Below are 22,264 nucleotides of genomic sequence, written 5' to 3'. Positions count from 1 at the left end.
GGGACGGGCTGCTGCCCGCGAGGGGAGCGGGCCCCGTCCCCGCCCGGCCGCGGCGTTCCGCCGGGGCCTTCCCGTTGCCGCAGGGCGGCGGAGGCAGCCCCGGGCTAGCGGGAGCTAGCGGGAGCCGGCGGGCCCGGCTTGGCTCTGCTCTGCCCCCGCCCGCCGCGCCTCACCTGAGCCGCCCCCAGCGCCGCCGCCCCTCACATGCCGCCGCGGCCCCTCACACCCCTTTGTTGTCCTCCCTCCTCCCTCTCTGCTCCTTCTGCCGTCAAGCGACGCCGAGCGCCGGAAACCAGCCCGCTGCCGCAAAGGCGGCTGTCGTAACACTCCACTCCCTCTTCCTCCTCCTCCTCCCCGGCGTGCAGCGGGCCGGGCCGGGCCGGGAGCGGTGCCTTTTAAACGCCCCCCAGCACCGGGGGTCCCGGCGGCCGCCGGTGTGTGGGCTGGGGCGGGACCGGGCAACACCCCAACCCGGGGTAGAGGGGCTGTGGGGGTGCCCGCGCCCGGCTGGAGGGTGCCGGGGACCGCCCTGAGGGGATGAGGGAGGCCCCGCTCAAGGACAGCCGGGGCCCTCCCCGGCGGGACCGCTGAGGAGCGCCCCTGTTCCCCCTTACGCTGGGACCCCGCCACCTTCCACCGAGAGGGGAGGGTCTCGGGCCGGGCACAGCGGTAGGAGTCGGCCCCGGAGAGGCCTCCGGCAGGTCCTGTGGAGGGGCCTGGCCTCCCAGCAGGTACCTGAGCTGGTGTGCTCAGTGCTCAGGCATGCGGCAGGCATGAGGAAATTGCCACGGCGTTGAACTGGGCTCTTAGAGGTAATAAGTTTTGACGCCTTGTGCAGAATTTAAGCTTTCACTTAGAACTTCTTTTTGCACACACACAAAAAAATCTTGGTAGGTTGTCAGGGATGGACAGTTTTAACCATTTTTAAGAGGCTGTTCCCTTGAAGGCAGTATATAGTCTTAAGCCCAAAGACAGCAGTTAAATGTCAGTACTGTTCAGAAATCCGCTGTTTGCTTATTTTAACAAGTGTCTGACCTCTTTACTGTCTTTCTCTGGGTTGCTTTGGGCGTCGTCAGCTGTGTATAAAGAAGTCCCCCAAGTAAGATAGATACTGCTTAAAAATATAAAGCAATTATTGGCTAACAAAAAAGAACAAGCTTCTAACAAGCCACTGGATTAGGCATTAGTGTGGTCCCCACCCCCTGATAAAACACCTGAAGTCTGCTGGCCAAACAAGCATCAAGAAAAGGATGGGCCTCCACTGCTACCTCAGTTTTAATAACTTGTCATTCACTGGGTCTGTTGATGTGGGTGATGCTGGCAACCCACTGAAGATAACTGGGTTTTATTCACTTTAGGATTGTATAACTTTCCACATGGATATTTTTCCTCTGAATCCTTGTGCTACTAATAGTCCTTGTCTCAACAACCCTACCTCTATTTGTAATTTTACTTTTCTTGTCTTTACAGACACAGCTCTGTTGCACAATTTGACAGTTCCCTCAGAAGTCTGGGCCAAAGTCGTGCAGCAAATCCATATCACCCAGGCTGGGCTTGCTCCTTGGCATGCAGGTAGCTGAGCCCCTCAAGGAGGGGGGTTAGTGACAGAGCGGGGTGAGGGTCCACATTTTGGTGGCTCAGTATATTTTGATCATAAGTGACATCATGGTATTAGGCTAAGTTGTCATTTTACCTTCACCTTTGCCTAATGGGTTGCAGCCACCAGCAAGGTTAAGAGTCTTAGTGACAACGCTCATATCTACATCCAGTTTTGCCCCTGCTGCCATGGTTCACTCAGGGTGTAATGCTGCTGTGTGTCAAGGCCTTGAGTGTTTTGCTGTGCTTAACAACCCAGTGCTATTAATGAGCATTTGACAGTTTCATCAAAAATTGTCAGTTCAAGATATCAGAAGGGTTTTAAAGTAGTGAGAATCTGTTTCTTGCTTAAGCATATGCAAATCCGATTTTACATATACAGACTGCAGAGAATTATATAACATCTTTAGAGACAGAAATAGGTTTCATTGATGTTAAATACTTGCTCTTCAGTGATAGCAATATTTCCATATGGTATTCTAATACATGTGTTTATCACATCTTGTTATGGGTATCAGTAATCCATTTAAAAAAAAAAGATCAGTAGTTTGTAATGACAATTGATGAGCAGTTCCTGTTCCATCCATAGAGTGAGTGGTTCTGTGGTGAGTTATTTAATTCTTGCAGCAAAGCAAATCTTTTTTCCCATAGGAAGCTTATTGCCAAAAGATAAGGTGTTGCAACCTTGCCAGAACTTAAAGTGTATACGTTTTTGCCCACTTAGCTTTCATGGAAGAATCAGTGTGGCATTCTCATTAAAATAACTAGCACATGAACCCTAGCACCACAAAAATCTGCCATTTATTAATTATTAATCAGCAAACTAAAAAGAAATGCATAAAATCATTTCTCCTTCTCCTCTGCTAATTTTAAAACAGACAAGTGGTCTCATTCTTCTTGCAAACAAGGCAGTGATAGTAATTATAATAACCTTTTTTTTAATATTTATTGCTTGTATACAGGAGTGCCTCTGGTAGTGCCTCTGAGCCTCTGGCGTTTGTTAGGGTGCTGTTACGCTGTTTTGGAATTGGATGAGAGGCTAACAGCTTCCTCTGAAATCTGAGAATTTTTGCCATGTTTTACAAGTATTTCAAGATGAGAACTATTAAAAATACTCAGGTGTACCTTTGATATCATCTGTGTACTCACGCTATCCTCAAAGATTTGTTCGAGGAGTTGAAGTAAAATGTCCTTTGTCCCAAACTTGCGAACAATGGATAAATTTTTTAATTACTGGCGACATACTATGATAGTATGTGGTTTATTTTCTGTAACGTACCCGATAATAAAAACATTATTGAGTAATGACGGAACTGCAAATTGCTATGAATCCAATTTTTTAAATACCTGATTTAGTTTTCTATTCATAGTCGTGTAATAGTTTGTCTCCATTTACTTCTGCTGAACATATGACCTCAAAATATATTTTGCTGAACACCTGACCTGAAAGTATAATTGTTTTGCTCACCCTTTTCAGTTAAAGTTATCGTAGCTATGGGTAGATTTCTTTTAGTGGAATATTCTTACAGAAGAGTGTCCATCCTCTTTGTTACAGTCCCAGCCTTGTTCTACAAAGTCTTTGGGAGAGGCGCATTCCCAATTTAGACAGTTAAGTCTTTTCAGGATCAGACTCTGCTCCAGGCCTGGTATTGCATCACAGAAGTAAATGAAACTGGGATGGGGGCCCCTGCGTGTGGGTGCCTATCATCCAGCAGTTTGTAAAACATGCTGCAGGGGTGTGAAGTGATACTCAGTGACATATGGCCATATGTATGTGGGCTGGAGTGTATCTACACATATGTGATAATTTGCGTTTTTGTTTTGACTCAGGAAACAAATGCCAGACACACCTAATGACCAAGTGTTTGTGTACACTGTTGGGTAGGAACACACCTAGGGCACTTGAGAAAGCCTCCGCATACCTCGGTCCCCTTCATATTGATCCTGTGTGGTGAGGGCATGGCAAGTAATTTATTGGCTGCATTGAGCTGCAGCTCTGTCCCATTGTCTGCTGGGAGCTCGTTCCCCCGGCGGATGCTTGTGGCTCGTTTTCTGGAACGATGACATCATGCTGAGATGTAGATGAGTGCAAGTGTCTAATATTTCAGACTGCTTTGTCCTTGCGACACAGGCTTCAGCGACACAGAAGCCTGTTCCTTGGTTGTGAAAAGGGGACTTCAGTCTAAAAATGTTGCACTGGCATTAAATAGTTACAGTCACTGTCTCACTGCTTGCTCTTTCAGAAGAGGCCTTTGGAATAAAAAAAAAAAAAGCTTTTCCTCTTTTAGAACATTTCAAGGGAAAACATGTATTTAAAATTATAGCATGGTGGCAAATGCTGATTTATACCGTTAACATCTTAGAAGATGCAGGCCCTTGTGCCCACTGTAGCTCATAAAACACTGATGAAAGTGTTTAGCGTGGTCGACATGTGCCAGGGCTGAGTGTGAGCATGCACAGAGCACGCAGCCGAGGACGGGTCGTCGCTCCCCGCTTTGGGGGCCATGGCCGAGGGCTGGGGCCGGTAGCGGAGGGACGGGCCGGGCCCGGCCGCCGCCGCCCCGAGCGCCTTTTGAAAGTAACGAAAGTTTCCAAACCTGCCAGCAGGCGCGTTCTGGCGGCGCTGATTGGCGGAGCCCCCCGCGGCACGTGACCGGCAGCCAATGGGGCGGCCGTGTCGGGCTGGGCTGGGGAGAGCGGCGGCTGCCGGCGCGGAGCGAGCTCCGCGGTCCTGTGGTGGCGGTGAGAGACTGGGGCTCCCCTGCGCCGCCCGGCAGGCTGGCGGGAGGGCGGGCAGCGCTCCGGGGCTTCCCCCTCTGGCGGAGCGCCCTTGCCGCGTGTAGAGGAGGGAAGGGCGGTTTCGGTGCGGCGCAGCCCCTCCTGATGTCCCTCGTCCTGCGGCGGTAACTGGGGCAGGGTCGGGGAGGCAAGGGGAGACGGAGCTGGGACCCTGCCTGTCTGCTGCCCCCCCGCTCTTTCCCACATCCTTCCTTGCGAACCTGAATCTCCTTCTGCTTCTGGAGTTGCTCTTGCGGTTGCTCGTGGGGAGGGGAGGGGAGCGTGGGAGCCGTGCCCGCTGGCTTAGCTCCCTCCCGGTTTCGTGCTCCGAATAGGAATGGGAAGCCTCAGAGTGCTGTCTAGCTGACCTCTTGGCTTGCAGCTGGAAGCATCAAGGTCAGGCATTTCAGGAGAGGAGACTTTGCGGAGTTTCCTTAGGAATCACTGGAAACTTCTAAGTATTGGAGCTGGACTGGTATCTGAAAAGATGAGGGCTTTGCTGAATTAAGCCTTTTGGTAGAGAAGACTGAGAAGATGATAACTCTTTTCAGTGCTGGCTGTGGGATTCTAGAGTAATCCTGGCACTCCAATGACCTCTTCCTTTTCTTTGTCTCTTGTGGTGATTTTCTTTTGTATTGCTTAAACAAAAGAAAATAAGCCCTTATGTTACAGGAAGACCCTTGCAACGGGACTATTTTAAGAAAATGTAATTTTCATAGGATGGGAAAGCTACTTTTCAGGAGCAAAGAGGGGTTTTGTTTTGGTTTCCAGTTAGGAAAAAATGTCTAATAGGAGCTTCATCATCTCTGCCATAGATAATTCAGTAGTATTTATGGTACTGTTTTACTTTTTTATTATAATATGAATTTCTCTGACTCAGACCATCAGGCAATGCTAGAAAGATAGGCTAACATTGTTCACCAAGCTAAAATGTTCTTTTGTTTAAAAAAAAAAAAAGTATTTGGCACGCAGGGTTGTTTTGAGTCCTTTATTCTAGGGCTGAAACAGAATGTAAGTTGAGGTCCTCATGAATTTGGTGAACTCGGACTCTGATTCCCAAATTGAAGTTCCTTCAATAATTTTGTGTGTGGCTTTTCTTTATGTTTTTTTCCTTAAGAATTTTGCAATTCTGCTCTCACTTGTATGAAATTGTTTCCTGCAACATTTATGCTGAGGTATTTTTCTCCTTGCAGAAGTCCATTCCCCACCCATGAACACTTCCACTTCCTGTATGATGTAGAGGTTTTGTAATGTCTGTGACCAGCACTTGTGCTGCTTGCATGCAGGAAGTCTGGCCAGATGTCTCTTCTGGCTTCATGTGTGCAAAAACAAGTAAGATGCAAAACCAAGTGTGCTTGCCATAGACTGTGACTTTCCTTGTTTTTTCCACATTTGCCAATGTTTCACAAAACATTGCTAAAACTTCCTTCACCCCCCTCGCCCTCCCCTGTTTTGTCGTGAGCCTAGACAAGGAGGAGTTCCTAATTGGTTTAATTAATTACTCTCTAGGCATTTTGCATGCTGTCTCCAAGGGGAGAAGGCAGCAGGGGGGAAAAACAAAAAGTCAAAGCCCTACCCTTTCTACAGGCAGTTTAGAAAGATTTATGTGAGTGGGTTTTGGTTTTCTTTTTTTTTTAAACAAATTTCAGAAAATAAAAAAAAGCTTTAATACTTTGTGTGAAACTTGGAATTTTTCTTTTCAGTTTAAGTTTGTATCTTGCATCTTTGGTTAGTTTGAAAATCCCTGTGAGCTAAGATGTAGTGCAGGTGTACAGGGAACCTAATAGGTCTTACTTGTGTGTTGCAGACAAAAAACATGTGCCTGTGGCATTGGACAGTAGTGAAACGATCTCTGCCATGTTGTGTCATCTCTGTGGAATAAGTATAGGTCCCCAGTCCTTCCATGTATTTGTAGTTTAACAATTAATTTTAAATTTTAAGTACTATTTAGTAATGGTAACCATGAAACAGAGTGTACTCTTAATGGACAACAACCTTAGTGGGTCCATAATCTCATGTTTACAAAGACATACTTAGAAACCAAAGGGGACAGCATCTTTATGCTTCTGTGGAAGTTATCAAGGTTCTGTGGAACTCTTATAAATCTTATGGCTCAGTGTCCTGGTTTTGGCTGGGACAGAGTTAACTCTCTTCTTAGTAGCTGGTACAGTGCTGTGTTTTGGATTTAGTGTGAGAATGATGCTGATAACACTCTGAAGTTTTAGTTGTTGCTAAGTAGCGCTTATCTTAAGCCAAGGACTTTTCAGTTTCCCATGCTCTGCCAGCAAGCAGGTGTGCAAGAAGCTGGGAGGGAGCACAGCCAGGGCAGCTGACCCGAACTAGCCAAAGGGATATTCCATACCATGGAACGTCATGCCCAGTATATAAACAGGGGGGAGTTGGCCAGGAGGCGCGGATCGTGGCTCGGGAACTAACTGGGCATCGGTCAGCGGGTGGTGAGCAATTGCATTGTGCATCGCTGTTTCCCCCCCTTCCTTTTTTTTTTTTTTTTGTTATATTCCTTTTCATTACTATTATTATTATATTTCATTATTACTATTGTTAGTATTATATTTTAATTTAGTTATTAAACTGTTATCTCAACCCACAAGTTTTACTTTTTTTTTTTTTTTTTTTCCTTTCCTCCTCACCCCACTGGGAGGGGAAGGGGGAAGCGGCTGCGTGGTGCTTCGTTGCTGACTGGGGTTAAACCACGACACTCAGTTAGGGAAAGTTCTTTTGTATGTGACTAAACAATCTTAAAAAATGCAAATTAGTACATTCTTTTAGTCCTTCCAAAGTGCAGTGTAAAAACATAAGTGAGAGCCAGATATGAGCATATTCAAGCTTTTGAGGCCAATGGGAGCTGTCTTTTGGTTCCAAAGGGTTGTTTGAAAGCTTTTGGGAGCAAGATGTCTTGCACTCCATCTTTACCTTGTCTGACTTCTTTTTGTTGACTCTCTCAACACAGATAATGGGATTTATTATAACGCTTGTGTCAGAAGAATTCCTCTTTAGAGCCTTCTGAAATATATTTTAATTTGTGTAGCAAAACCAGGCATACCCTGGGTGGATTCTCTGTTCTTGAAGAAATACAGAAACTTCCTGTTGTCTGAGTGGTGAGAAGTAACCCCCTAAAGGAAACTCTGCCTTGCTGGTCTCTGGAGTGCTTTGACCACAGTAATGGATGCTGGTCCTTGGTTTCTCATTGCACCTGCATCACTTCTTTATGTCTGACCCTCCCTCATCTGTAAAAGAGAAAATTGTTTTTCTTCACAAGTGTACTGCAAGGATTGGTGTGTGTGTACACAGTGCCTTGAGCATAAGGACGTGTTCATTAACATCAAAGACACTTCAAGTTCGCTTAAAAATAATAGAGTAGATGTGTCGTAAAGTATCCTAGGTCAAGAATGTTAATTATGCTTGGTCGTGATTTTCTTTTTAATGGGCAAGGGTACTATTTGGAAAATCACGCCTCCTTGCCCACACTCCTTTCCCTCTCTTTTTTTTCCCCAGTGCGTACTTCTGTAAATACGTACAAATAGCAGCAGCCTTGAGACTTCTTGCTGGAAGTGTGTCAATACATCACACGGTGGTTTTATTTGTTAGGAGGACATGTAGCTTTCTCTAATGAACACTTCGTGTCAAGAAACTGAATTATAAAAACTAAAGCTTAGTAACTTTTCCTGTCACCTGCCAGCTCCCCTTCTAAGTAATAGTGTAATTTCTGTGAGTGTGTAGCTGATACTGTGCATTGAGGTGTGTGGGCACAGCCCGCTTACCTGTGACAGCTGCTTGCTCTTTGCTCAATAATCTCCTGAACATTGCCTAGGCTGTGAAAAGGACTTATGTTTTGCAGCATTGCTTGGGTATGTAAGAACTGGGCTTTAGATCCCAGACTACTTTGAGTACTTGATAGTGTTGTCTGTAGTAGAGGTAAGAACTACTTATGTTTCTCTCAGTAGAGTTACTAGATAGATGGCTGTTAATCCTGTTTAAACCAGGTGATTTTCTGGAGAGGAAAGTCTCAACACAGGTTACGAATAATTTTTTCCATTGAGTTCAATTGATGTGCAGTGGATGCACATTTTCTTTAGCTATGACATGCAGCTCAGAAGGTCTACTCCAGCATTTCCTGAGTATCATAAAGAAGAAGAGTAGAAGGCAGGACTGTCATCTAAATGATCTTTGAAGGCTTTGGCTATTTTTTTCCTCTTTATTCCGTCAGGATTACCTCTAGGAAATGTTTTGCTCTGTAGATCTGGAGCTGAAACTTGGTAGAAGAACTGTGTTTCCTCAGTCATTAGATTTCAGCGATACAGTTTTCTGACAACTGCTGTTGTCATGAATTGTTCAACTCCACCTTTATTTACTGTTCTTGATTTATTTGGGTTTCTGTTAAATTGATAATGTCTATGTGGAATCTTTGCCTCACCCAGGGTTGGACGTGGGCAGGTTATCCAGAGCATTAGGTTTGATGTTTCTCCATTGTCAAGACTAACTCATATAAAATTATATTTGCTGGTGACCTGTTTATTAGAGTGCATCATGCACATCAGAGGGCATTTATTTAATTGTGGTGTTTAGATACTTAAGTCTTCAAGCAGGAGTGACCAGCTTAAGGTTCTTGATTCCCCTGTGGCTCTTTCATGTGTCATTCCCATTTGGGACTATGTCCTGTGACTGGGTTTATGCTGACACAGCGACAGCTGGATGGTCTGGATTGCTTAATGGGTTGCTGCAATCTATCTGCATACCTAGTCTGGCCAGGTGGTATCCCACTAAAACCTCTGTGGAGCTTTTATCCTCACTTCCCTAGGAATTTCTGGAGCTCCCTTCTCCCATGGCTCTCAGTCATACATGGCTTGTGATATTTCAGGTTTAAAGTCAGGTAGCTTTGTCTGTGTTGACCTAGGGAGAAATTTTTCATGTGTCCAGCAGTTATGTCCATAAAAAGGTTAGGTGTTCCTGGAAATGTTAACACAGGAAATCAGTATTTTGAGTAACTTATCTGTGTGTCTCTGAAGTTTCTCTTTGATTTCATGGTAAGTGTCTTTAGGGTTGTTGATTTCAACCTTAATTGCACTGTCTTTGGGGCTGAAGTTGTGCCTGAGATGTCTTCTCTTTCACTTGTGTTGTGTGTGCGTTAGCACAGCTGCAGCTAAAGTTTAAGGTTTGGTGCTCTGTGCTGTGTAGTCAGAGGGTGGGGAAGGTGCTCACTGCTGGGGATGTGGTGTAAGCATGCAGCAACCTTGGGAGAACAGGGGAAAGGGACCTGATTACTCAATAGTGATTCTTTCACATTTATGGTATATCTGACAGAGCCCTGTCAAGGCTGGTCTTTAGTTTGGTCTCCAGGTGTGCAGTGACTTCCTGGGAGGAGGGGTGCACTGCTCTGCAGCAAAAAGGACTAAGGTAGCTCACTCCATTAGTTCTTACGCTTGATCCTTCAATTTTCCAGGGGGGGAATAATGAAACAGGAGTTTTAAACTTTGAAGACTCATCATGGAAGACTCAGAAGGACCTCAGTTCAGCACAGTGGAAGAGGAAACCAGATACTGGAAAGAGTTGGCTATGAAATATAAGCAGTGGTAAGGCAGTGGCTTCATTCCTCTAAGTTGTTTTGTCCGTAACACTGTATGCAAAGACATAGATAGCACCACATAGGGGAGTAAATTCAAGGTGGTTCAGCTATCTTGAGTGGTAGCAGTAGCAATATTTCTGCATAAACTGGCGCAGCCTGGAGTCCTTTATGCTTTTTTAAGCAGTGAATCTGTGCTGCTCTGGCACTGCTGGCTTTGGTCCCTGCTCTGGTTTGAGCAGGACTGTGTGTGCTGAAATTGTGCCTCTGACTGCAGTCTGTGGGCAGCCCGGGTAAACATAACTCACTGCAGAACCTTGTTGGGGGTGGATGATCCGGGCCACTGCAGAGAGAGAGATGCTGCTGTTCACTCTTTATATCTCTGTGTGGATCAAGAATTATTTGACAGCACATAGATGGGGGAGGATCCCTGGCTGAGAATGGATGTACTTTGCTCTTCCCTTTAGCTCAGTATGTTGCTCTAAATGCAGTAAAGGGTGAAGAAAATCCAGACTTTTTAAATGCTGATGTTGGTGGGTCCTTTCTTAGACCAGGTGTTCAGACCTTTCAGTGCTGCCTGTTTAGCTTACTGGAGGATTATTTCAGTAGAATTGTTTAAGAATATATGGACATCTTTCCTTCCATCTTTCTCTCTTTTTCTCACGTTTTATTGCTAATTGAAAATGGCTTTGTTCATATTTCCAAATAAATAATTGAATTGAATAACAGATTAAATATGCGGATGGCAGTGGACAATGTACAAGCTAAAGAGACTCCACGTGTCCTCAACCCCTATAGTGTGAAGACAGACTTTGGGATTTTTCTATTTATTTGGGCTTTTTTCATTTGCTTACCGGTTTGCTATGGGGTGGCTTTGCATGCTTGATGGGGAAATATTTGCATATGTCCCTCTCTTCTTGTTGAATGTATGTTGGAGAAGGGCATAGAGTCTTCTGTGTTAAAGGGCAGTATTTTTTTTACCTTGAGTGTACAAGAGAGATTTTTTCTTTGTTCGTTATGATGAGTTCTGTTGCTGGAATTGCTCTCCAGTGCTGAGAATACACAGGAGGAATTGCGTGAATTCCAAGAAGGGAGTCGAGAGTATGAAGCTGAACTGGAGACTCAGCTGCAGCAAACAGAGTCCAGAAACAGAGACCTTCTGTCAGAAAACAATCGTCTGCGAATGGAACTGGAGTCAGTTAAGGTAAGAGTGGATGATGCATACAGTATCTGTGCATCCTAAGTGCAAAGGTGAATGAGACAGGCATGTGCAGATTCAGCTTGCCTTGTGGACAGGGACCTTCAGCATTACAATGAAATTGAACAGAAAACCACAAAAAAGAAAGTCTTGAAAAATTAAGAAATACCAATCTGTTGTCTGCTTTGAGGGTGCTGGATACCTTGTTAATGTTCCTGAACTTCTGTTTGCAGGTTGTAGCTATGTGTCGGGATAGATTTGAGATAGGAGCAAATTGTTTGCAGTAGAGTGGAGAGTAAACAAAACCATAACAGAACTGCTGTTCTATTCCTTCTTCCATCTACTTAGTACTTTTGTTCACAGCTTTCTTCCTGTCTGCATTGTGCAGACACAGATAATATTGCAGAACAATCAAAATACAAACATTCCAGCTGTGTTCTTGCATTACATAAGAAAACTCAGTATTTTTAAACCCTTTTTACATAGTTGTGCATTTATTATCTGGCATTCCAGATAAGCTGGGAAGCAGCAACCAGTGGGTAACACATAGAACTGAGAGGTATAAAACAGTTTCAGCCCTAGTTTCGTTACTGAATCTGTCTGTACTTGGGGAAAAATAATTTATCCTCTTTATGCTTGGTTAGCCTTCTGTGAAACTAAGAACCAGCTGAAAAGCATTAACTTCCATAATTATAAAACATAAGGGATATGAACTTATTGAGATGGAACTTCTTACCAGAGTGACTTAAGAAATAATGAAGGTATCCAGAGTATGAAGAGTGATGAGTCTGCCTCATTTCAGTCTCATTAAAGATGCTGCTAGTCCCCTGTGCTGGTTGACAGGTTTAGGAGATACTGGTAAGTTTTTCTTAAACTTGAAAAAAAAATTGTCACTGAAATTGGTTTTCCTTTTTAAAGTTTGATCTTGTTGGCCTTTTACTTAAAGGTGAGGTATAGTCACCCAAGAAACACTACGCTGTATTTTGTAGGGCTAGGTCAATGTTTGTGGAAGCAGAGATTAATTTAATTACACTTCTTCTACTCAATTGGGTGCAATAATGAGTTAATGGGAGTGAAGGTATTTGTGTAAGTGATTAATCCAGGTTTGCAATGCCTTTTGTCTAAACTGTTGTCCAAATTACTGTCTTAAGGAAATACTCTTCCATTCCAGGCAGATGTCCTGTCCCTCTCGCACCAACGTAGTGATCCCTCCCCTGCTTTTTGATAGCAAAGCCTCCAAGGCTTGTTTCATTGTATTTGTTATGTTGCACTGATCTTTGTTCTTGTTGTATTAGCGCCTTAGCAGTATTAAATGCTCTGCATGTTGTATGGAGTATTGGTCTGCTGTTCCATGTAGCCACATAAATCCATGGAAGCTGATGGGTTTGGGGAGAAGGCATAAGTTTGACAAAAATAAAACCTGCAGCTCATTTAATTGAGGAGGGTGTGGACTATTTTCTTTCTGTAGAGGAGCTAGGATGAGAGGAGGGGACAATGAACCAGCCAAAGCAGTTAAGAATTATAACAGTAGGAAGCAACATAGAACCTCAAAAAGTGGAGAGTAAACATATTTTAGAAAATCTTAAATTATTCGTCACAGTAGATGACTTTATTAAAACATATTCTGCTTGAAACGAACCTTTTAACAATTGGCTATTCATGCAGCCTGAAAACTGCAGTAACAGCCTGCAGTGAAGGAACAGAGACTCCATTGATGGCTAGATCAGCTGATAGTTTATTACAATTGGCTAAAAACAAAGACTCAAACCTTGCAGTTCTGGTCTTTTATCTGAATCAATTCAAGAGCAAAGCATTAAACTCATGAAGCTATTGAGCAGCAGTGTTAACTGAGCCCATCAAGGATTGGTGTCCGCATCTAGGTCAACACTAGTGAACTTTGCCCACACAGCTTGTGGGTTTGAGCTTACCAGCCTAGTGTGTGTACTTGCTCCCCCCTTCAGAAATCAGAGTTCACACTGCCTAAAAATAAATGGAAATAATGCTTTGGAGGGTTTGTTTAGAGAGTCCTGAAAAGGTAGTTGAAAGTAATCTGCCTCTTAGAGCTTGGGGGCTCTTAAGTTCAGCATGTAACTGTGCTTCAGAGATCTGGAATTATAGCAGTGTCACCACGCTGTAATCAAATAAGAATTTTTTAATTCAGAATGGGTATCTTTCTCTCCTCCTTGTCTATGCATTTCATGTGCTAAAACAGCTGTCTTCAAATTATCAGTCATGCTAGACTACATGCCATGGTTTTCAAATTTCAGTGCATGGATTTGTTTTCAGTGACTTCAAGTGTATTATACTTAAATTCTGGATGGAGAAAGCACTTCAGGAATGCTACTTATACAGCAATCTTGGAGTTCCAAAAAAATCTCTGGCATGTTGAAGTGATCTGATAGCAAGGTGGTGGAGTGTAAAGCATTGGCAGTAGACAGTGTGCTGTGAAGCTTTCCCTGTCACATGATGTGGAGCTAACTCTTCATATAGCGGCAATAGCAGGTGAGAGAGATTTGATGGAGAAGCTAAGCCTTCCTCCCCGCCTGTACCTCTCTTAAATGTACTATTGTGTACATGCTCTAAAGGGAGACAGAGTTTGTTTTAGGTTCACATCCAAAGTGTGTTGCATAACTACACCTGAAATGTTTTGCTATCTAGAACTCTGAACCTGCTTTGGGCTAATAAAACCACAGGGGCAGTGGAGAATCCTTCTGGTTCCACAGCGGTATGTAACAGTGTCACACTTGGATTTTTTTTTTTTTCTTGTTATTTAGGCTCCTAAGTACTGCTTGACTTTTTGTTAAAGTTGAAAATAAGTGGCTTCTCTTGCATCCTGCTTTGCGTGTTGCTAAAGCTCTTGGGGCTCAGATATTATGATGAGTCTCGCTGTCTGGGAGAGCAAGGAATGGCCCTGTGCTGTGGAGGTTGGGAACTGCTCCCCAGCACCATTGTTTGATAAGGAGTGACGGGAAGAGCTCTTGTCTGCTGGCAGCCCAGAAGTGTGTGAGCAATTTGCTTTATTGGCATTTTACCATATGTAAGGTGATGTTTCTCAAAAAACTTCACAGCATCTGCCTCTGCCTTTAAAGGGGCTCAGACAATGCCACAGAAAGAACATGCATTGCTAAGTCCCTGATATGCTGTTTGATTTGCCTTTGATTAGGAAAAGATTGAAATGCAGCATTCAGAAGGATACAGGCAAATCTCTGCGCTGGAAGATGACCTGGCACAGACAAAAGCTATTAAAGATCAACTTCAGAAATACATTCGAGAACTCGAGCAAGCAAATGATGACTTGGAAAGAGCAAAAAGGTGACCCACCTTCTGTGTTTTATTTTTCCGCCTCTGTTCTGTCCTGTGAGCATGGTGTCACTGAGCTGTGTTTGATGCTGCGCTCATTAGCGCTGCCATTCTGAACTAATCACTTAGGTGATGATTGTGGTGAAGAGGTTTGTGGCAGATGGGAAATGTGATAAATTTTTTTTCCCTTCCGCTCCCCCCACTGCACTCTTTCGTATCTTACAAGCTAAAATAAAAAATAATAATAAAACAAAGCAAACCAAACAAAAATGCAACATTATCCCTTCTCTTGTGAGAGAGGGAGTTCCTCTGTGTGCTTGAAGGATCTGGTAGTCACATCTTGTGCACTCTTTTTCAGAGCCACTATAATGTCTCTGGAGGATTTTGAACAGCGTTTAAACCAGGCTATTGAAAGAAATGCTTTTCTGGAGAGTGAGCTGGATGAGAAGGAAAACCTTCTGGAGTCTGTGCAGCGCCTGAAGGATGAAGCTAGAGGTTGGACAGAAATTATGTGTATCTTTCCCTTTCTCCCCTCCTGGCTTGTTGCTGTTTGGTCCTCACCATATATCTTAGAGCTTGGCTTTTAAGTTTGCATCTTTTAAATCTGCTATCTGAAATGTAGAAGCAAATTAGGAAGCTTCAAGACTGCTCCCCCCAACTCCTTGAACTCCTGACCTTGTTCCAGAGCCAAAGTCTGTTCCAGCCTTCTCCTAATCTGTGGTGATGCTTCAGGGCCTTAGGAGGTTAAGAAGAGCCAGTCCAGCTGGGGCATGTGCTGGTCTGGCTTCCTGTAACCCATGAAGGTCAGCTTTAATAACCATTAACCTCATTGTTTCCTGGCCTGTGAAAAGTGGAGTCAATGAAACACTAATGGGGCGGTAAAACAGGAGGACTGTGACTAGTTACCTTTGAATAGCCTCATGTGCTAGCTTCTTGATATCTGTCAATAAGGCTGGGTGAGAAGAGAGAGACCATGGAGCTGGAAAAACACCGTCTATTTTCAGATCTGCTCGGATTCTGTGCCCTTGAGTGGTTTCCATACGCTACAGCCAGGCTGTGGGACAGAAGTGCTCTATCCCTTGGCTAGATAATGGTGTGGCTTCCACCTGGCTTCAGCTCAGGTTTCCTTCATGTGGAAACCAGGGTAGAAGAGCAAAAGGGTAGAATAGGTAGGATCTCAACCTGGCAGGGAGCTGGAATGTAGCCAAGGTGTGCCAGGTTGCCTAGCCTCAGTCTTGATGTGCCTCTGCTTACCAGCCTGTAACATTTGGAAAGGAATTAATTCCCTGCCTCAAAGGGAGCCTTGTGAAAGGGTATGAAAATTAAAGCCAGCTAATAGCCACTGAACTAATACTACAAAAACATCTTGAGCCACAATCCTAGAAAAGCCTTTAGTGATCATCCAGATTTTTAACATATGCCTGGAGTAATCTTTACAAGGATAAGTGACTTGACTTCACCTCCACAAGGGGAAAAATCTTTTGAGCAAAACATTCTCACCTGTTTTTATCTTTGTGGATACATACTCCAAAGGCTTGCTTTGTGTTGCTTCCTTCATAGATCTACGACAAGAGCTTGCAGTGCAGCAGAAACAGGAGAAACCCAAAACACCGATGCGAACTACCCTGGAAACAGAAAGAACAGACACTGCAGTTCAAGCGTCCTTATCTGTACCTTCAACTCCCTCGGTCCACCGGGCACCCAACATCAACATACCCACCCCTGCGACATTTAGGAGAGGTGACTGACAGGGAACCAGCACAGAAATACTATTTGATGCTCTTGTTTTTACTATAGTTTCTGGCTAAAGGAGGAATGAGAAGAAGGGAGCAGAGTTGAGTGTTTCAGTTAAATACACCTAAATCCAGTCACCATGGTCTCAGTATTGATAGACTGTGATTTTGGGGGTTTATTCATAGGCTGTTCATTTCCGTTTGACTTGAACTGTCTAGTAATAATAATTGTGAGGGCCAAGATGAGCTGTTGGGACTGTACTATTAGTTCACAACTGTCCCAGAGATGTTGAGCTAACTTAGGGGAAGGATTTTAAAAACTTTAGTGTGATCTTTAATGTCACACTCGTGTTACTTGGATTGGCTTCTCTGTGAGAGTAGGTGCTCTTTGAGAGGCTTTCTTTTTACTCTGGAACAGCAGGACACTGACAAGTCATCCTAGCTGTCTGTACTAAATGACTATATCTCTACTTTCATGTCAATAATATCAGTTACTTATTTTTGTGAGCACTGATTATTTCAATATTTCAAACCTCTGACACTAGCTCTCCCATCTTACTTAAAAAGCCAGAAATTTCTGTAACTGTGTTCATGTGTATGCGTAAATGCAGGGAGTTGTAATGTCACATTCTGATTTGATATTACAGCTCTGAGCACTAACAAAGTTTGATTGTGGGCTTCAGTATGTTTAACCTAAAATGATGTGTTTGGAGTGGAGGAATTAATGCTTCTGTAAAAGTGAAAGGATTTGGAGATTTGTAGTGAAATGAGAGATGATGGTCCTCTCTGAGGACATATCCCTCGGGTCCCACTGCAGCAACAGAGATGCGGAGTAGGCTGGTAGAACAGATCTCTAGAAACCCAAGCCACAGCATGTCTAGAGACTTTAGCTTAGGACAGTGTAACTTGAGCTGTCTCAGGGAGGCAGTGCTTCATATTCCTAATGGATATGAAAGATCTGGAGGTGAGATACCAAAAGGTGAAGATATTGATGTTTCCTCTGCTCTGTATGTCAGGCTGTCTTCTGACTTCCAGTGTCAAAGCTTTTTTTTCTTTTTTTGAGCAATGTACCCTTCTTTAACCTGCCCTGCAGGTCTTGAGGACAGTTACGGTGCAACCCCTCTCACACCTGCTGCAAGAATATCTGCACTTAACATTGTTGGAGACTTGCTGCGAAAAGTGGGGGTGAGTGATTACCTGCTAGCCAATGCTCTTGGAAAGGTAGAGCTGTCTGAAACTGCAGCCAGCACTATTTGTGCTGCTGCTCAGGGGAGACTGGAAAGAGTATCTTTCCCCCAGGTTAGCTAAGCATGGCCTTGAAATTTGGTCTGGACTTTGTATGTTTCTGACCAACCCCCAAATAAAGATGGACTCTGCTCTGCTTTTCTAAGATCTTATCCACATGGGGATAAGATCTTCCTCTACAAATTTCTGCAAGTGCATGTGCAGAAAGAATAAATCTGCATGAGTAAATTAAGAAGGGATCTGCTCCCATGAAAGGCAGAGAAGAAAGCAGGCTGGTGCCTGCTGTCCAGAGGGCTTCTGGTGAAGTTTGCCTTAAGAATCCAGTAGTCTTTTGAGCAAGGCCTAATGTCATGTTAAGCTGTAGTTTGACATTTAAGGTAGTGCTGATGCTGGAAAAGTTATCTCATGACTTTCTTCTCTTTTCTCCCTTATGCCCCAGTGCTGTGTTGGCACAAGCATTTGTATGACTTTTTGATGGGCTGAGCTGCAGCACTGACGCAGCTGAAGAGTAACCCAGCAACAAAGGTGGAGTGATCTAGGATGGGAGCATGTGGTGGTACCTGTGGCTCAGTTCTCTCAGGTGTACCACCTAGTACATACAACCTGATATGTGTCTAGGGAAGCAGATAGATTAAATGAACATTTAGTAATCTAAAAAGTGATGCCTGTAAGAAAGATGTCAAACTCTCCCTGAGGAAGCTGAAGATTTTGTGTTCCTGCTGGTGAACAGCATCAACTCCTTAACCTCCCCTACCAAAACAGAGATTCAGCTTTAGAGAGATGACTGGCTTCATCTCTTCAAAAATTCAGAACTCATGTGGCACTGGAGTCTAGCAGGTTCCTCTACTAGACAACTAATTCTAAAAGAAACAACACCCCCCCACACCCCCCCCCCAACACTCTTAATGCCATTTTGGTGTGCCACAATGCCATCTTGTGAAAAGAGAAGGGTGATACTTGACAGTTGCGTCATCTGTGTTTACATTAGGCTTTGGAGTCCAAACTTGCATCTTGCCGAAACTTTGTGTATGACCAGTCTCCAAACAGAACCACGGTGTCCATGTACATGAACAGAGATGTCCTTGAAACACGCCTGAGTCCTCATCAGCCCCTGTGTGATACAGGGTGAGTGTTGTTCTCCGCTGTTGTGTCTTAGTGAGAACTGTTGGTGTTAGAGACTGGTACTGTTTTATTTAGTATTAAATCTTTGTTTTGGTAGAGACAAATTTGTTTTCAAAAGATAGGAAATTTAGTTATTCAGGATTGATTTGAATGTTTCAGATCAGTTTAAAATTTGGAATCACTAGCTGCTGAAATTCGAAGACTAGATGGAATCAAGTTTTGAAATCTGCAAATTCAAAGCAAATGTAACACGTATTATTATAAACGCAGTGTTTAAACGGGACGAAGTACAACAGAGGAGCTCTTGCTTATTGGCTCAGTTTGTTTTAAGCTTTATGTTCTTGTACAAGTGATGTCTCAGGAACATTGTGGCATGTCAGGACTTCCCTTATCACAGTTAAGATTCTCATTTATGGGAGAACTGGAAAAAAGGCAAATAATGTGTTCACTCAATCAGAATGCTTTACGGTTGCTAAGATGTGTTTCCAAGGAGCAGCTGGCAGGAAGTTACCTGACTCAACTTATACATTTGTCTGAACACTTGAACTGGTTGTCTTTTCTTGAACAAATGAAGAAAAATCAGCAAGGTTATCACAAATTGCAGTTCAGTGTCTGCTTAAACCCTGCCAGTCCTGTACTGCACATTCTTTAGATTCTCTGTAAATTAAGTGCCTATAGTACAGTTTGTTCCAGACTTAATTATTCAGCTAGACCCTTGCGCTGGGAATACTGGTTTGTCCTGTTACCCAGTGCCCAAAGTTGTTGTGTCGAAGGAGTGCTCCACATTGTACTTGCTATCCCAGCCTGGGGAGAAACCTCATGAAAGCTCCTACAAGAAAGCCTCAAGAGCCATACATTTACATATTCATGCAGCTGATTATACATCTACCGCTGTAATGCTAGAACTGAAATTCCAACACCTGTAAAAGATAGCTTCTCACTACTCAGAGGGAAACGGAGCCCTGTGTTACAGTGGAAACTCAGCCCAGTTAAGTGACGGACTCACTTAGTGCTCAGAGTGATGTTCTTTTATCTGTTGATTTCTCAAGCTGAGTGGTGTACTCTGGAAGTGACCAGTTACTCTGAAGATGATAACGCTGAGCCAGAAATGCACTAACTTCTATTTTGTATTTGCAGGTTAGTGAAACGCCTGGAGTTTGGAACACGGCCTTCAAATATTCCGGGACCAATGAGCCATCCCTCGCAAAGTGTTGTCAAGATGCTGCTATGAAAAGCCTGGCTGACTTTGGGGGACAAAACAAAAATTTTAAACTTTAGTTTTAAAGAGAATATCAGTGAGCAATCAGGCAGCAGTCTCGGGGTAGGTGAGAACTGAACAAGAAGCTGCAACTGGTAATGGCCTCCTGCGGCCTTGCCCAGTCTGGCCTCTCGGCCACGTTCTGTGGGTAGTGTGATAAAGCAATGCTGCCTAGCAGTGCAGGACTTGGAATTGCTTCCTACATCAGTTGCTGTAAATAGCTCCTTGAAAGTTGCTTCTTTTGACACTGCCAGTCAAAGCTGTTGTCCCTTTACCTACAACAGAGACAGTACTCCCTATGCAGCTCCTCAGGCTTTGGCTTTTGGTGTCAATACAGCACCATGGTGTTCTGGCTTAAATTCTGGTTGTGCTGGCTTTCTATCATGGGTGTTGTGTGCTGCAGTCACGTGAATTAGAGGAGTGTTTTTATGTGGAGAAAGGTGTTTTTCTGCAGGGAAGCTGCTCAGCTCTTTGTGGGATGTTTGCTGGTCAGAATCTTGCTACACAAAAACCTGCCTCTTTAGTGGTAAGATGGTTTTGTAAGCAATGATTTGCCATTAAGAACAGGTCATGGTTAAAGGTGAGGAATGCCTAGTGCTTAGAGTACTCAGGAGAACCCAGAGCTAACAGCAAGGTAGGAGACTTTGGACTGGCTTAGCATATAGACATCTTTTTTGCCATATTGTGGCCCGTAAAGCCTGGCTGTTGTAGGAAGCAAGAGACCTGATAAAGTTCCTAGTTCTAACATCTTAATAGGTGGGTTTTACTGCTTTCCAAACCTCCCTTTATTAATGTGCCTTGGGTCTTAGTGATTTTCTTCTTGTTTTATTTTTTTTTCTATGAGAATATATGCTTTCAGCTGTTACTAATTTAGAAATGTTTTTTTAACCTGAGAAGTCCTTTATGCTAGACGAGTGTATATAAGTAGAGAATTATTTTATCATCAGTTTTGTCCCCTATAGAATATTACTGCATTTTGGTTTGTTTTTTAAATGGAGTATGTTCACTCACAGTATTAAGGTACCTTATGGAAGCCTGTACTTGCAAAAATAATCATGACTAAACAATTTTCATGTTTTTTGCGGGGGGTGGGGAGAGCTTGCTTGACAAAAGCATGCATAAATGGGTTTGGGTTTTTTTGTTTTGTTTTTTTTAAGAAAATGCTGTGAAAACAGCCACTGATGCATCTGTTTCTCTGGAATAGGAGATAACCACAGGTCATTCCCATTATTCAGGCCATCTACAAAGTTGGCTTAACTGGGGAGCAGAATAAAGCTTATTTTCAATGCTAGTTGTGATTCATTTTGATTATTCTTTTTTTTGCAAGTTGTCACTGTGGTTTATGTACAGATGTTTGCTACCAGTTTCTCATCTGTTTCTGATCAATGAAGCTGAAAGAGACATTGTTTTGCTGAATCATATGCAAAGATTTTCCTACATCTCTCTCTTCTCATGGTTTCCTACCCTAAAGAATGTAAATATTGCCATAGCTAAAGATGCCTCTGGGCTTTACAGTGCTTAGTATTGGCATTGCTCTCTCTTAAAATCTTGAACTCTGGCTGTTTTAACATGATTTTTGTCATGGAGTTGACACTCTTTTCTTACCCATGAGGAGCAGAAGCGCATGGGCTACTTTGTTAGTTGTGCTGACACATGGACTATGGTTCAGTGGACTGTGTAGCCTGGAGGGATCAGTCAAGACAAGTTGCATTTTCCTTATCTTACCAGAATTTGCCTCCTTGGTGAGCAAGTTGGCTTGCAGTCAGATTGAGACACAGCATTGAGATAAGGTAGAAAGTTGGAAAATTGTGGCCATGCTAGTATTATATATTTTACAGATCTGTTATTAATGTGACTACAGATCTAATCAGACAGACTAGGGGTGGATATGCTGTTGAGAATTGTCAAAATAATTTAGTCCAGAACGGTCACCTCTAAGATACAGAGAGGAACTTTTTGGGGGGAGAGGAACTTTAGTTTGGCCACTGTTGCAGAAGAATGCTTTCTGTGGCGTTGCTAAAGAAACTCTGACTCTGTGTTTTGTCACAAGCTTTGCAGAACAGGGACTGGAACCTGACTTTCTCAAGTGATAGAGTAGTGCTCTACCCATCGGACCAACCTCTACCACTATGCATGTGAATTTTCTAGATGAATTCCTTTTAGAAGGGCTCCGTGTTCAGTTTGCTGGTTCTGCTCCAAGCATTGGTGCTTAGGACCATTCTATATGAAGTCTGACTTCCTTGGTCTCCTTGTTCCCATGCATGCAGGCTCACAAGCTGTGTGTTTAACAGCCAGCTCTTGAGCATGTTTACAGAGCTGGGCTGTGTGGCTGATCAAGCAATGAAAAGGTCTTATCCGATAGCTCCTAACCCCCCTGCTCTGCAGCTTGTCATCTTAATTGCTCTAAATGGATTCTTATTTAAACTTTTCCTTTACTCTTTCATGAGTAGAGA

The 22,264-nt window shown here is 43.5% G+C and overlaps 1 protein-coding gene across 2 annotated transcripts; it reads left to right on the top strand.

Moving 5' to 3' along the window:
- The first annotated feature begins 610 nt into the window (after positions 1-610).
- NDE1 (nudE neurodevelopment protein 1) lies at positions 611-20,903 on the top strand. 2 transcript variants are annotated; one of them, XM_050905819.1, is made up of 10 exons: positions 611-812; positions 1,471-1,572; positions 9,836-9,965; positions 11,006-11,159; positions 14,317-14,465; positions 14,812-14,948; positions 16,014-16,193; positions 17,280-17,371; positions 18,420-18,556; positions 19,691-20,903. In XM_050905819.1, the coding sequence occupies exons 3-10, from the start codon at positions 9,880-9,882 to the stop codon at positions 19,782-19,784; spliced, it is 1,029 nt and encodes a 342-aa protein (XP_050761776.1). In that variant the 5' UTR covers positions 611-812; positions 1,471-1,572; positions 9,836-9,879; the 3' UTR covers positions 19,785-20,903. The 2 variants fall into 2 exon arrangements, with proteins under 2 accessions (XP_050761776.1, XP_050761778.1); XM_050905821.1 differs by lacking the exons at positions 611-812; positions 1,471-1,572 and adding an exon at positions 13,812-13,878 and having other exon boundaries at positions 9,904-9,965.
- Positions 20,904-22,264: the final 1,361 nt, after the last annotated feature.

This window comes from Gymnogyps californianus, chromosome 15, assembly GCF_018139145.2.
Source record: "Gymnogyps californianus isolate 813 chromosome 15, ASM1813914v2, whole genome shotgun sequence".
Classification (NCBI taxonomy): domain Eukaryota; kingdom Metazoa; phylum Chordata; class Aves; order Accipitriformes; family Cathartidae; genus Gymnogyps; species Gymnogyps californianus.
The sequence above is the reverse complement of the archived record's forward strand: the minus strand, read 5'-3'. Positions and strand labels throughout refer to the sequence as shown.

Excerpts from the sequence above, each read along its gene's own strand:
- NDE1 (XM_050905819.1), top strand. The coding sequence starts at position 9,880 with ATGGAAGACTCAGAAGGACCTCAGTTCAGCACAGTGGAAGAGGAAACC. Across the intron at positions 14,466-14,811 it reads GACTTGGAAAGAGCAAAAAG|AGCCACTATAATGTCTCTGG; the intron begins GTGACCCACCTT and ends ACTCTTTTTCAG. Across the intron at positions 18,557-19,690 it reads CAGCCCCTGTGTGATACAGG|GTTAGTGAAACGCCTGGAGT; the intron begins GTGAGTGTTGTT and ends TTGTATTTGCAG.